The sequence below is a fragment of the Chlamydomonas reinhardtii genome, chromosome 6 (genome assembly GCF_000002595.2).
Source record: "Chlamydomonas reinhardtii strain CC-503 cw92 mt+ chromosome 6, whole genome shotgun sequence".
In the NCBI taxonomy this organism is placed as follows: domain Eukaryota; kingdom Viridiplantae; phylum Chlorophyta; class Chlorophyceae; order Chlamydomonadales; family Chlamydomonadaceae; genus Chlamydomonas; species Chlamydomonas reinhardtii.
The window spans coordinates 3,958,606-3,973,233 of NC_057009.1; the positions used below are offsets into that span (position 1 = coordinate 3,958,606).

At 63.4% G+C, this 14,628-nt stretch overlaps 3 protein-coding genes across 3 annotated transcripts; 1 reads left to right on the top strand and 2 right to left on the bottom strand.

Annotated features, from left to right (window-relative positions):
• Positions 1-4,142, bottom strand: CHLRE_06g278191v5 (uncharacterized protein). The gene is made up of 3 exons (XM_043063127.1): positions 3,698-4,142; positions 2,396-3,513; positions 1-2,141 (listed from the first exon to the last, which is right to left on the bottom strand). Exons 1-3 carry the CDS (start codon positions 3,953-3,955, stop codon positions 1,658-1,660), a joined length of 1,860 nt encoding a protein of 619 aa, XP_042923832.1. The 5' UTR covers positions 3,956-4,142; the 3' UTR covers positions 1-1,657.
• Positions 4,143-4,276: 134 nt separating this feature from the next.
• On the top strand, positions 4,277-8,808 carry CHLRE_06g278192v5 (uncharacterized protein). The gene is made up of 10 exons (XM_043063128.1): positions 4,277-4,558; positions 4,966-5,066; positions 5,340-5,368; positions 5,713-5,792; positions 6,042-6,103; positions 6,341-6,469; positions 6,861-6,975; positions 7,178-7,231; positions 7,454-7,856; positions 8,129-8,808. Exons 1-10 carry the CDS (start codon positions 4,526-4,528, stop codon positions 8,161-8,163), a joined length of 1,041 nt encoding a protein of 346 aa, XP_042923833.1. The 5' UTR covers positions 4,277-4,525; the 3' UTR covers positions 8,164-8,808.
• Positions 8,809-8,812: 4 nt separating this feature from the next.
• On the bottom strand, positions 8,813-13,916 carry CHLRE_06g278193v5 (uncharacterized protein). The gene is made up of 5 exons (XM_043063129.1): positions 13,497-13,916; positions 13,203-13,340; positions 13,038-13,078; positions 12,624-12,782; positions 8,813-12,342 (listed from the first exon to the last, which is right to left on the bottom strand). The coding sequence occupies exons 1-5, from the start codon at positions 13,507-13,509 to the stop codon at positions 10,933-10,935; spliced, it is 1,761 nt and encodes a 586-aa protein (XP_042923834.1). The 5' UTR covers positions 13,510-13,916; the 3' UTR covers positions 8,813-10,932.
• Between the last annotated feature and the right edge of the window lie 712 nt (positions 13,917-14,628).

Sequence of the window (14,628 nt, forward strand, 5' to 3'; positions counted from 1 at the left end):
ACAAAGGGGCTTTGCTGACACGGAGCGGACCGAGCGCTGTGCGTGTGTGGTGCGGCGGAAGGAATGCAAATAACCCGCACGAATGTGGCGGACACGCTACAGACCGCATGCTTGCGGGTGGATTGACGTTGATTAGGAGGGGCCAGTGTTACATCTGCACATTCACGTGATGCCGTGTTGACGTTGCTGGTTGACGAATGACATGCGTTTGGACTTTGGAGCTCCAGAGGATGGCTGGGACCGACACGCCGCCACTTGCGGCTACATGCGCGCTCTCATGTCGCTGTCAATATTGCACCGTCCTTGCACCGCAACACTGTGACCCAGCCCACAGCCTCCATCTAAATTTCATGGCAGTGTGCCAACCAGCCGCCAAACAGCTTCATGGCGCTGTGGAGCCATGCCACGGCATGACCTGCCGCGTGCGTGTGTCTGCAAAGCTGCACGCTGCCACACACCGGCCGTGGGTCACCCCGCACCTACCTGCATCCTACAACGCCCCGCCTCCCGGCGCACCGTCCCATGGCTTGACCAGTAAATCAGTCAGGCACTCGTGTTCGATGCGCTAGCCAAGCTCCTGCACGCTACCGAACTGCACAGTTCGCTCCAGTAACTCGCCGCATACTCACTGCTGCCAATGCCGTACGGCGGTACACCAGTCCACAGTACTATTGCCTGACACCAGCACAAAACATGTGATCCGCTTTCCGGCGGTTCCCAAAACACACGCTGCAAACACACACACACACACACACACACACACACACATGCACACACATGCTTGGTCGGAAGTCCGCAGCCGTGCCTCCGCATCGCATACACTGTCCTGCGCGCATGGCCTTTCCTTGTGCTCTTTAACACATGCTTCGTCCTGCGTGTTCACTTTCCCTGTGGCAAGCTCGCGCACTTCATCGACACCCATAAGTCCCAGTCCCACTCCTACGCACATGCTCGGGTTGCGGCCGGCTATTGCACGTACCAGCACCAGCCCACACCCTGAGCAGCCCACGCTCTGGACAGCTCCGTCGTCCTCTCACGTCAGGTGCAAGGGCCATGCATCGGAGGTGCGTCGGATGCAATCGGGTCACTGGCGCGCACCTGACGGCTTACGTCGCGTCAGGCTCCCTGCCCGACCGGCTGCTCACCCACACACAGCACCAGCAGCCCACAGCCCGACTTCTCAGGGAACGGCGACAAACCTCCTGATGGACAGAAATGAATCATACGGCAGGCAAGCTGCCACTTCTTGCGCACAATCTTCCAACCCCTCCGACCCCAGCTTGAGCCCCCGTGCATACACAGACGCATAGCCGCCTGTACGCCAGCCAAAGCTCATCTCGCATCGTGCTCGCGCGCACTCAGGCTCGCGCCGAACAATCGGCCTTTCTTCCGCGCTGGGCCATCAGCGAAGCCGCATACAGCGTTTGAAGACCCGCATACGCATACAGCGTAAGAAGACTCGCATTCCGGTTGCTCATCCGCCCAGCGCCGGTGCTGTTGCGGTGCCCCAGTCGGCACATCCGGCAGCGGGGCTGCTGCGGCTACTTCCCTGCGCCGACTCTTCCCCAGGGCTGCCCGCCGCCGGCAACACCCATTGACACACATCACACCCTCCCTAGTCCTTACACGGCTACAAACGACAGCCTCGCAGGCGCATTCACCCGTCCGTCTCCGCGCCACTGCCCAGCAGCAGCGGCGCTTCGAGGTCGCCCCCGCCCATCCCCGCCCCCGCCCCCGCCCCCGTGCCTGCGCTGCCCTTGCCACCACCACGCCGTGCGCGCACCGCCACGGTTGCCGTGCCAGACCCGGCCCCCGCTCCGGCCGCCGCCGCCGCCCCCGCACCGCTCACCGCGCACACCACCACGACCCCGTTGTCATGCGCATGGCCGGCACGGCCGTTCGCCTGCATGCCTCCTCCCCCTCCGCCAGCGCCCTCCGCATCCGCCGCTGCCGCACCCTCCCCGCTGCCGCCGTGGCCGCCGTGGCCGCCGCCGTTGGAGCCGATAGTAAATGTCTGGAAGAGCAGTGTGCAGTCGAGCGCTATGGTGCCGAAGGTGCCGCACATCCAGGGCAGCTGGTCCTCCAGCTGCGTCAGGGAACGCAGCCGCACCACGATGCTGATGCCGGTACACAGGTTGGCGCTGCAGGCGGTAAGGTGTGGGGGCAAGAAGGCAAGGGGGGAGGGTTCAGCCAGGGAGGGAGACGGGGTGGAGGTGCAGGAGGCGGCTGAGGCTCCTCGAAGCGTGTATGGCCCGTGCATGCGCCCACCTGCCCACACCACTACTCGCACACACACGTTTGACGCCCTCCTTTGCCCATCTTTGCGCAACAAAGCACGCACGCACGCACGCGCACACGCACGCATGTGTGCAAACAACCACACACCAGCACTCACGTCATGGTCAGCATGAACATGACGGGCGACAGGCCCGCCGTGCTGCGGCGCGCGATGTTCTTTTTGATCTGGCTCACTCGCGATGCCAGGTAGAAGCAGGTGGACAGATAGCCCATCGCGGTGCCCGCCACCAGCGCCACATCGCAGTTCAAAAAGCCGCAGCCGTCGCCATCACTGTTGTCATCATCGTCATCTGGGTCGGCGCGGAGGGCGCCGCCGCCGCCCGCCAGCCGCCACAGCGCCTGCCCTACGCCGCCTCGCCCGCCTATCCCGTCCGCGGATGCGGCCGGCAGCCAGAAGGACGCTGCCCCCGCGTCTGCTGGGAAGTCAATCAGCAGCAGCTGCCGCGCGCCGGCGGCGGCAAGACCGCCGGCGCCGCTGCCCTGGGCTAGCCCCAGTGGGTGCTGGTGCGAGTGCGGGCGTGACGTCAGCAGACCGCCGGGCCCCGCCGCCACCAGGCACACCACGCACACCAGCGACACCGCCGCGCTGACCGCCGCCGCGCCCGACACCTTCCACCCGCCTGCCGCGCCGGCGCCGGCACCAGCCCCGGCTCCCCCCGCCCCCGCCACTCCACCTCCACCTCCCGCCGTGGCCCCTGCCGCCGCCGACCCAGCTCCCCCAACTCCCCCTGGCCCGCCGCCTGCTGCCGTCGCCATCCCGGCTCCTCCTGCCGCCGCCGAGCCGGCCACGGGCGCGCCGGCGCCACCGCTGCCAGCCCCCCACGCCGGGTGCGCGCCTGGTATGTAGCTAGGGCCGGGCGTCACGCTGGCGGGCGTTGACGCCACACTGCAGCCGATGGACTCGTATGCGCCAAACGGCACCGCCGCCATCGCCTGCCGTACATGTAGCTGGCTGCTGTCACCGCCACTGCCCACGCCGCCGCCGTGGGTGGCAGCTCCGCTGCTGCCGGCGCCGGCGCCTGGCGGCCCCGTCTGGCTGCGGTGGTGGTGGTGATGGTGATGGTGCGCGTGCTGCTTGCGGCGCGCTAGCGCTTTGGCGCGGGCTCGCGCCTTGCGCGCCTGCAGCGCTCCGTAGTAGATGTACTGCAGCAACATGATGACGTCCATGAGTACGAAGTAAGCCGCCAGGATGGTGGTCGTGGGCAGCTGCTGGCCCTGCGAGAGCGAGGACAGGTGGGGTGAGGAGGAGGGAGGGTGTCAGACTTGCGGAGGCGCGACGCGGGAGTCCCGTGCTCGCTCCGCGTGGACCCTGGCACGTTGCGGTGAGCTTGGGTTGCGAATAGCACCGCCCGAGCCGGCTCCAGACAAAGGAGCACGCGGCAGTCGAGCACATCCGCACCTGGATAAGGCACCCCAGCAAATTCAACGTGTCGCCGGCGAACCATTCCACCAGGAACCAAATAGATAGCGCCTCCGAGCTTTGGTTCTTGACATTGCTGATGAACTGGGGCAATTGGGCCGTGAGCCACACCAGGATGGACAGTAGGCCCAGCGAGAAGCCGAAAGCATCCCGGAAATCATATACACAGTCTCGGAAGTGCTCCTCAATCCATGGATTGGCTCCAGCGGGGTCGCATTGGCCGTCGACATAGGGCATTTTCGAGCGCCCTTCCCTTATCGGCGAGTCTCACGCATCCGACAAGCTTTGTTTCTAGGGGTCCCAAGCAGGGTGTCGCGGGGGGGGGGCAGCAAGGCGCACGAGGCGAAGTAAAGTGTAAAATACCGTGTGCAACACCTACAAACGCCGCGCCATTTTTGTAACTAGAAGTACTTAGAGCATGAAGACTGTGATCGACTTACGGTGGCGGAGTTTGGCACAGGGGGTACAAAAGGCGGCAATTGCACGCCGCAGCATGCCCCCCGATTGTGTGCGGCGAGGCCAAGCCGTTTCTGAGCTGTGTTGCTGATATGTGCCTACCAAACGCAACTTCCTGCACGGCATTCAAGTAAAGTTGGCCTGCTTGCACAGCGAGTCGACACGCGAAGAGTTTTTCTTGTCAGCTTGACCTTGAAGCCGCTTTGGCATATAGAAATCAGCGGCTGTGTTACCCAAATTAAAGTTCCCGAGAATAACGGAACCCGGTTCAGTCCTTGACACGGGCGTGGGCGGCCCCGCCGAAGCCCTTGCGACACTTTGCCCGGCACTGTTGCCACCAAGCGCTGAGCCATGGAGCCGGCGCCTGCAGTCGTGAAGCTAGCGGTGAGCTTGGCGCAAGCTGGCTTTGCCAGCCTTAACTGGGCTGCTGACTTGCCGGGCCCCGCACACCGCACGGCACGCCACCTGGTGGTGCTGCGCAACCCGGCGCTTCCGTGCATGCGGGTGTGGCCCCACGACCGCACAACCCTGCCCTCTCGTATACTAAATGCCCATGTACCTACCCGCGCGCCCCACCGCGCACTGGCCTCGGATTGCCAGCTGTCTTGCTATGTGCCCCGGTGGTGTAGCTGGCTGCCGCCTCCTCACCCACACGCACGCAAGCAGCTTATGCCTTCCCGGGGGGCGATGGATTAACGCACCCGTCGACACGACAGCTGCAAGCCCTCCCCGCCCCCACACACACATTCTGCATGTTCCTTCTCTTACGCTCTCTCTACGACACGCCACAGGTCCGGCGGCCGGACTGGGAGCTACCCGAGCTGCATGCGGGGCTGCAGCTGGCGCCGGCGGATGTGCTGTGGGACAACAAGCGCAGCACCTGCGCCAAGTGGTGAGAGACGCGGGAGACGGGGGCAGTGAGAACCAAAGCCAAAGTGCTCTGGGCTGCACCGCAAGCGGCTGGGATGCGCACGTGGGGGCCGGGTGGCGGGGGGGGGGCGGCAAGGGATGCCATGGCAGGAGGAGGGAAGGGCGCTGACTGCAGCAGTAGGCCAGGGGCGTGGCTTCCGTGCTCTCCATCACCACGTCAGCATGTGCTGCTGCACACCCAGTTTGTGCCCCCCACCCCAATCCTCATTCCGCTCCTTGCTGCGCTGCACTGCAGCGGACGCTCCCGCGCCCACTATTGTTATGGTGGGTGGCAGTGCGCGGGGCTGCACAGGTCTTTGGTGGACTGGATGAGTTGACAGGCGGTTGGTTGACAGGTGGTGGGGGTGGATAACTGGTGGATGTATGTGCGCGTGTGTGTGTGTGTGTGTGTGTATGTGAGTGTGTGTGTGGGTGTGTGTGTATGTGCGTGTGTGTGGTACAGCAATGAAAGCACCGGATTGCAAACATGTCCAAGCAATCCGGCCAGCAACTTGCTGCACCTGACCAATGCACACCGCATTAGCGTGGCCCACGAAGCTACTGCTCCTGTTGTTGTCACTGCTGCCGCTGTGGTGTTGTTGCTGCTGCTGGTGCTGCTGTCACCCCAGACTGCCTGGAGCCGCTGGTGCCCTTCCCGCACGTGGACCTGCCCTTCCGCGTGTCCATAGTCACACACCACGAGGAGAAGGTGGGCGGCGGGGTGGGGTTGTTTGCCCGAGCCCAAAGGAATAGGTCCCAGGAGTGGGGTGGGGGCTGGGGGCTGGGGGCTTCCATACGTTCATGCGATGCACAAGTAGCAGGCGACGCACGTTGTGTGCTCTGGCCTACCATATGGCAATGGTGCAAGTTTCAGGCCAACCGTGCGTCGCACTCTTATGTGTGTGTGTGTGTGTGTGTGTGTGTGTGTGTGTGTGTGTGTGTGTCTACCACTCCACAGGCCTCCAAGAACACGGGTGTACAGGTAGCCATCCTGGCCGCGGGGCAGGTGGACCTACACAGGTGTGGGTGTGGGTGTGAGTGGGGCTGCGGCACAGGGGCTCCAGCGCGGGGGGCGTACGACTGGTCCTGCCGGGCTGTGCGTCCCACTACGGCTGCGGCGCCTCATGCATACCCGGTTGGATACCTTGACCGCTGCACCTAGACCCTGTCTAAAGTGAAGCAGCTATGCCCGGACTCCGCTGGTACCCTCCCGCAACCCTGCAATCCACCCTGTCCCCGCCCCTCTTTCCCCGCTAGCATGTTAGACGTGCCGCGCGATGTGGATCCCTCCCGCTGCGCCGTGCTGTTCCCCTCCGATGACGCCCTGGAGGTGTCGCAGCTGGAACCCGACTCCATCGACCGACTGTTCATCATCGACTCCAGGTGGTGAGAGCGGGAGGTGCAGGGTGGGTGGTCGTGGTGGGTGGTGGTGGTGGTGGTGGGTGTTTCCACCATTCCCGACAAGGAACCGAGACACGAGAGACGCGTGACAAGACAGGTTAAGCCGAAACTCGTACTGGTGGGAACGGCGGGAAGAGGGGGGGTGCGGCGGGGCTGCATGATAGGCGGGGCTGGCTGATACAGTGCAGGGTTGGGTGGTGGGGTGTGGGGCAGAGCGCCCTGGGTGGGGGCGTGCTGACTCCCCGCCCACAAAGCTCCCGTCCGGCCCGTACCCCCTTGACGCCACTCCCCCACTCTTCGGCCCCCTTGCTGTGCGGTAATCACTCCATTCTCTGTGAACGGCTAACCCCCCCTCCTCCCTACCCGCTCCCCCCAGGAAGAAGGCCGGCGAGCTGGTCCGCAGTGACGTGTTTCGGTCCATGCGTGCCGTGAAGCTGCGGGAGACACGGTCGGCGTTCTGGCGCTTCCACACCAAGGGCGTCACGGACGAGGTGAGCAGGGGCAGCAGGCGGAGTGCGAGCAGGAGGCGCGGGTGCCGGTGGCAGCGTAGAAGAAGGAAGAGAGAGAGAGACTGGAAAGTGGGTGTTGGGGCAGCACTGCCCTTTGCCCACACTACGCATGCTCATACAGGGCAACCCTGTTCCTTCGTGACCATCTTCCTTTGTGCCGTTGTCCGTTTCCCGCACACTCAAGGGCGTGTGCACCATCGAGGCGCTCTACTTCTTCCTCAACTCACTCGCCAAGGAGGTGAGCGACCGGAGGGAAGGGCGGGGGGTGAGGCTGTAGAGGCTTCAGGAGCCGTCAGTGCAGCGCGGTGCAGGATGCGTCCGGGACGTTAATCCCACAGCGTCCCCACAGCAATGCTTTTCTCGGGCAACCAGAGCCAACCTGTGACACGCGGCGCCTGTCTGTCACGTCTGCACACACGCGCCTCTTTTCCCCTGCCTTCCCCTGCCTCTGCGTCTGCAGGGCAAGCTGACGGCCCCGCGGTTTGCTGCGCCGCACGCCTTCGACAACCTGCTGTGGTACTTCTGCTACCAGCACCAAGTGGTGGCGGCGGCGGCGCAGCGGCGGCTGGAGGCGGCGCAGCAGCAGCAGCAGCAGGCGGAGGCGGGAGGGTCGGGTGGGGAGGGGCAAGGGGGAGGGGAAGGCGAGGCGGGACAGAAGAAGGGGGGCAAACGCGCCAAGCAGCAACAGCAGCATAAGACGAAGGGACAGGGGGGTCAGGGCCAGCAGCAGTCGAAAGAGGGGGACGCGGGGAGCCGGCAGCAGCAGGAGGAGGAGGAGGAGGAGCGGCAGGAGCGGCAACACGTGCACACGGCGGCAGAGGGCGCACCGCAGGAGGATCCGCAGGAGGCGGCACCACCCGCAGGTGTGTGTTGTGTGTGTGTGTTAAAAAAGGGAACGAAAGCCAGGTGTGTGTGCGTGTGTGTGCGTGTGTGTGTATGTATGTGCGCGGATGTGGATAAGCGTAACTTGGCTCGAGACTTAACAGAAGAAAGCCCGTTCATTCAGGTTGGCAGCCCCTCCCTGTCCTTTTTCCTCAATCCTGCCGCCCTGCGTTGTCCTCCTGCCCCTGACCTCCTCGCCACGGTGGTAACCTGTGTGCACTTGTAACCCCTGGCTGGTTGCGGTCGCCCACAGGAGAGGACCAGCCGGCGAAGCGTGCGCGGGTATGAAGCGAAAGGAGGGACAGGCAATGCGCCCGAGTCCGCGCGGTGGCACATGGCGGCGATAGGGCGGAGTCAAGGCGAGCTGCGAGCTTTGCAGCAGCTGTCGGACGAGATTGCATTGCGACTGGTGTGGAGACGCGGCGTGTGGTACTTGGGCAGTGGGTGCCTGGGCGTTCTTCAGAAAGTGTGGGGCGAGAGTAGTGCCTGGGCTGTGTGCAGCTGGCGGGCGGCGGGCGGGCAGCACCCGTGCACCTTGTGGTTGGACTTGGTGCGCGTGTGAGGAGGGCTGTGCAACAGCACATGTGGCTGCAGCAGCGTGCGTCCGGAGGAGGAATAGGAGGAACGGCAGCCCCACTTGGAAGCCGAGAGGCGTCGCTTTGGATGGCCCTCACAGCACAATTAGACCTACGTCAAGTGGTGGGGGCGTACGGGTGGACGTGCTGCGCAGCTGCGCTGCGGTATGCGCCAAGCTGTTGCGTTTGAGCGGCAGGTGCCGCGCAGCGACATGGCGATGCGCTGGCCGTCGTTGAAAGGGTCTCCACCTCTCTGGGGCCCATGTCAGCGGGCCGTCCAGTGGCTTTGGCTGCTGCAACCGACACACGGAGGGGCCGAGGGGGAGAGGCTCCTTGCACCGGCACCTGTAAGTACGTTGTTTGGTGACATTTTGTTACAACTTGCAGGCTAACAGGCTTACACTCGGGTGCCGCACGGGGCAGCTCCAAGGCCGTCCGCCGTCCGCAACGTGCGCAACAGCACACGCCAGCTGTGTTGCCAGAGCAGAACCCACAGACCTCTGCCCATCAACAAACAGCAGCCGGGTATCGTGCTGCACACAATGGGTCCAGCAGAGCCCACTGGCCACTGACCGTTGAAAGCCCTGCCCCTGAAACCAGAACAAGGCAGATGTAGATAGCTGTTTGGGTTCCACAGCTATCGGGACCCCACAAGGACCAGGGTAGGGTGAATACCGGTACGGCACGGCATACAGCTGCATCTTTCGGGGACGTACACTCGTACGTGCCTCGAAGTAGCCATGCACGCCCAGCCAAGCCACCCGCGCCACCCACACGGCCACACCGACCGCACGCCAACCTTCAGCGCCACTGTACGGTACGCTCAGCCTGCATTACAAACACGATCGAGCCTGCGAAATACTGCGAAAGTCACATCCTCATTCTCAGTGGAACTCTACGGCGACCACTCCAGGCCTCCAGCCATGACTCCAGTCAACGCCGTGACGCCATGGCTGATACACCCCTCTGACAGCCACTCATGTGCGCTACCGCCACACGGGCGCCACCGCCTCGCGCACAAACGAATCTCAGTTTGCAGCCGATTCCACGGCCGCCGTGTGCCGCTCGCCCGCCGCACTCCACACGCCGCAGGAGTACGGGGCCGGCATTCACAGCGCAATAGCCCGGTCTGACATAATCAATGCGAACCGATGGTAATGAATTCCGGCTTGATCTACCGGTTCCGTCGGAACGGACACGGAAACGCCGGAAGGTATCATGGCGAGACACCATACAACCTTGCTACCCGGGGAAACCTGGGACGAATAAGAATGAAACCTTGCATGAAACTGAATGAAACCGCAGCGCACGCTGCTCTCTTCTTCAAGGGGCCACTTGTTGCCAACCGTTACCGCCGACAGCCAAAATGATGAATTAAAATGACCCGCTGTGCTGCTTGCAAGCCATGCGCGCCCGCCTACGGAAGATCATCCTGCACACACCCATTAATGCAGCCACGTCAAGCTTCCGCAGCAGTAGACAAGTGGAATCTCAATGCATGTATGCGCAAGCGCGTGATGCCATAGCCATCGTTCTCAGCAGCACAGATAGAACGTGCGGCGTTGCCGGCACACCTCTTATTATTGTCATTATCGCTTGCTGCCACAGCCTCAGCCTGTCAACGCCTGGGGCATAAGCTGAAACATACCCCAAGCCCCGTGCCCCACACCATCGTCCCCAGGCACTCTCAGCACGTCAGCACAACCCCCAGCACGACAGCCAGAAAACAGACCGGGCGTGCATGCCGCATTGCGCAAACGTGCATTCTACGGCAACCCCACATTGGAACCCATCTCCTGTCCGATCGCATTTGAGCACTTTCCATAGCCCATGTCATTTATGGGCTTGGAACTGGCTGTCCCCTGATGTTCCCCTTCCCAGCATCACAGAACTCCTTGTCCTAGGCTTCAGAGATGACCAATGTTAGCAAATGTTACCGTATTGTTATCTTTTTAAGCACGTCTCATGCAACTTTCTTTCATTTGAAGCCCCATTGGATCGCCCCTGCCCGTGCGTACCTGCCCAGCCCAGTGCGTGCGTGCTTGCTCAGCCCACTTTTTGTCAAGTTCACGCCCGCACGCACTGTCGCCGTGTGAAGTCCATGTGCAGGGACACGCGTCACGTCCATCAGCAAAGTTGCAACGCGGAGTTGCAGCCACGTGTGCCTCTCCCGGTCAGGCATTTCCCCGCGCTGAATGCACCCAGATGCGGTGTGTATGCTGTGATTCAACTCCATGAATGCCAACGCCGCTCAGTCATACGCAGCTGCATGTGGCCCCTAAATTTTCTAACCGCTCAATCTTAAGCCGACGTACTTACACAAAACAATGAACTGGCGCCGCAGGAGGCTTCCAGGAACGGCCACATGGCCCATCCATGCACACAGAGCCGGTGCAGGCGGTTTAGAATCCTGTGCGGCATGCATAACACGTACACATACGGTACGCTGCACCGGCATTCCGAGCGTTCCCTCGCTCCAGCCTCAGTGTGCCAGTGCAGACAGCGCCGCCGCGGCCGCCGCGGCCACTTTCACGCTGCGCGTGCGCGACAGCACCGGCAGGCTGCCGCCGGCGGTGACGCCCTCGGGCGACTGCTGTAGCACGTGCGGGATCTGCGAGCTGCTCGTCGCGCGGAAGCTGGTGCTGCTGGCGCGGCGGTTGTTGTTGCTAACGGTCGGCACGAGCGCCTGGCCGCGGCCGCCGCCAGAAAAGGAGGGGCCGCTGCCAACTAGGCCGACACCGACACCACTGCCGACGCCGCCCACGAATTGCTGCTGCCCGCTGAACGACATACCGCTGCTGCTGACAGCCGCCATACCCGCCGCCGCGGCCGCGGCAGTGAATGTGTGCTGGGAGCTGGAGGGCGCGCGGCTGGCTGGTGCGCCGCTCACGAAGGGAACGGAGGTGACAGACTGCGCGCTGCGTCCCACAAAGGACAGGCCGCTGCGGGTGGCGCTGAAGCTCACAGAGTCCCCCCGCTGCCGACCAACGCCGCCGTGCGCCAGCTGCTGCACGCCGCCTACGGCAACGACGTGCGGCTGCGGCGCGGAAGCCGGCTCGGCGCCATCATGACTGCTGCTTCCGCCTGTGAACATGCCCTTTAGCATCTGCATGAGCCGGCCGCCGCCGCCGCCGCCGCCCGCGTGCTGCGCCGCCACCGCCATCGCGGCGTGCTTCGGCGGCGAGAGCGCCATGCCGCCTTGGCTGAAGCTGCCGCCCAAGTGCGCCGCGCCCAACACGCCTTCAAAGCCGCCGCTGGCCACCCGCGCCAGCTCGCCCTCCCCCAGGTAGCCCACCTGGCTGCACGATTGCGGCGCGGCGCCGACGACAGGGTGAGCCACCAGTGACGCCCGCCGCGCCGCTGAGCCGCTCGCCATGTGCTGCAGCTGCTGTTGCGGCTGGTGCGGCTGCTGCGCTAGCCCACTGGCCTGGCCAAATTCGACTTCGCGACGGTGCATACTGGTGCTGGACGCGAGCGGCAGCGGGTGCGGCCCGGCGCTGACCGCACCCACCTCAGTCACGCTGCCGCGGCGCATGCTGGTGCTGCGGCCAAACGTGGGCGCGCCGGTGGCCTCGGCCGCCATGCCAGGCCCAGTGAAGGAGCGGCCCGAGCCCGGCAGCAGGGATGCGGGGCCGCCGCCGCCGGTGGCGGCGGCTGTGAACATGGCGGCCGCCAGTACGGAGTTGGGCATGCCGAAGCCGACGTTGGTAGCGCTCTCGCGCTCGCGATAGCTGCGGGTGCGGTTGAAGGAGGCGGCGCGACCCATGCCGGGTGGGTGCGGCCCGGCGGCGGAGAGCGCGCTGACGCTGAGGTTGGCGCCGTCGAAGGTCACGACTGAGGAACGGCGCTTAGCGGTGGGACTGGCAGCCGCCGGCGGGCCCTTGGAGAGAGCCTGCGTGCCAAGCGGTGATGGGTGGTGAGACGTGAGCGAGGTGAGGCCAGGGCTCGTACGTGAGGTGCGGAGCTTGCGGCGGCGGCGGCGGCGGCGCCACTGGCCATTCCCTACCGGCGCATGTCCTCCATCCAGCACGCAGCACACGGCAGCACGACACACGCGGTAGCTCAGAAATTATAAGCCTTTGATAAACGCCGGCCATGGCCCGAAAGGCGCCGTAACCACGAGTCCCGCGGCTGCGAGCCCCGCCGGCCCGCCACCCAAGCAAGGCCTCGCACCTGCACTGGCTCGTCCTCCTCATCGCTGTCGGTGGTTGGAACCTGAAGCGGCTCCACCGACACGAAATGGGTCGACACGAACGCGTCCGGTGGTGGCGGCGGCGACTCGGGCCGCGCCGCGGCCGCCGCCCGCACCTCCGCTGCCGCGCGCTCCGCTTCCTGAGGCGTTTTGCGCCGGGGCACACACGTTGGTCAGTGATAAGTAGAACTGGGTCATTGGTTAAAGGCTGTGCATTTGTGGTGAGCTGTTGGCGCGTGCATGCTTAGGACAGCGCCCGCAGGCCTGGGGTGCCCGGCCGCGTCGAACGCCTGAGCAGCATCACGCGGTTATGCATTCGTCATTACTGTAGCCACACGTAGCCACACGTACGCTGCGGGATTGTGCTGATGAGCTATCCCAGCAGGAGCGCTCACCTGGCGTGCCTGAGACGCCGCTAACAAGGCCTCCAGCTCCGCTACATGTTGCGGCGGCCAGACAGGTTGACGTAATCAAATACAAGAGTTCAGTGTGCAATCAAGGTAAGGGTGTGTGCAAGCTGTAAGGAGCCCCAGGTGGGGTTACGACCTGCCGGCGCTCACCCATCAGTGCATCTCCTCGCTGGGCATCCTGTTGCAGAGACTCCAGCCTTTCCTCCGTCTCCTTGATTACAAGCGAAGCTCTGCGGTTCTTCTGAGGCTGGCCCTCAGCATCGACCGCTGGGGCGTCGGGGCCAGGCTCTGTGGGGATGCCGGCAAAAAGAGTGTGCGTCATCAATGGCGCGCCACAGGCCCGCAAGTGAGTGCAGAGCTATGCAGTGCAGCTTCAAGGGGAGTCTGAACTATGGCGCGATCCAAGCAGGCAGTCCTTTCGTCGAGTTATGCGCATGCGCTCACCTTCGCCCTCCATCGTGACTATGGTTGTCGCCTGCGTAAGATTATGCAGTGGAAGCGTTGGAGAGAGCGACTCCTGGGAGCCGCTGAGGCGTTCGTCGGCAACAGGCTGGGCCACTAGTTCGTCCATTTTGGCGTCGCCCAGCGGGCGCTCCCAGCCTAGGGGGAGTAACCTCTTTGAAGATATCCAACCAGATTCGTCGACGTTACAACACTCTCAGGGCAGTGAAACCCGAGGAAAACTCTGGAAAAGGTGACGGCGCAGGCTGTATGGTTTGTGCAAGACGCACTCTTATGTCCTAGCGAACTACTTGATTGCAATTACAGCAGGTCCTGAAGGTGTGCACGAGCCAAGACGGGGATTTCAAGAGGCAGCTTTAGCTATTGCTGGCACTTATGGGGCAATATTGAGCCTGTCAACATTAGATTAGGTTACAGGCATTAGGCTAACACGCGCAGCGAAACTGCAGCAGGTGATACTGCCATGTCGTACGATGTGCCAATCGGCCAAAATCTCGCTCGAGAGCTCTCTAAGAAGAGACAGTCACCTGGGTGGGCTGTAACGCACCTACAAATGCCGACAGTGCAGCAGCTTTAATCTGTCGTAGCGCTCCTAGTCGAGTGGAGAGCCGTGTCGCTAATGACGATGTAGTGAGGGCATGTGGTGAGGGCCGACGACAAATAACGGCATTCCAAGGCTCGCGGCCACGGCAAAAACATTAAACCACTCACAGTGTGAGGGCGCTGCTCCAGCTTACTTGCTCTGAGTGATATTCACCACCCCCATGCATGTAGGCACGTACCCAAGCCCCCACGTCCCGTGGAAGCTGAGTGTGCGTTGTCCGGCTGTCCGACCCCATTACGGGCACGGTCATTTCTTGGGCAGGTCCTCGGTGCAATGCCGACTGCGTACGCTGTGAGCGTGTCGCTGCGTTGTGTGCTGGTTCGTGGCAGACTGGCAGTGCCATGGGTCGTACCTCCAAGTGGGGTGTCGGCCAGCGCAGTCTTATATCCGCGAACAACGCCTGGCGCGTCGGTTCGCGGATCGTTTCTGTAATGCATGTACAACGAGTTACTACGTAGGTAGAGCCAAACGCTGCTCCTTGGTTGGGCTGGAGGTGTGAGGGCCGTTAAC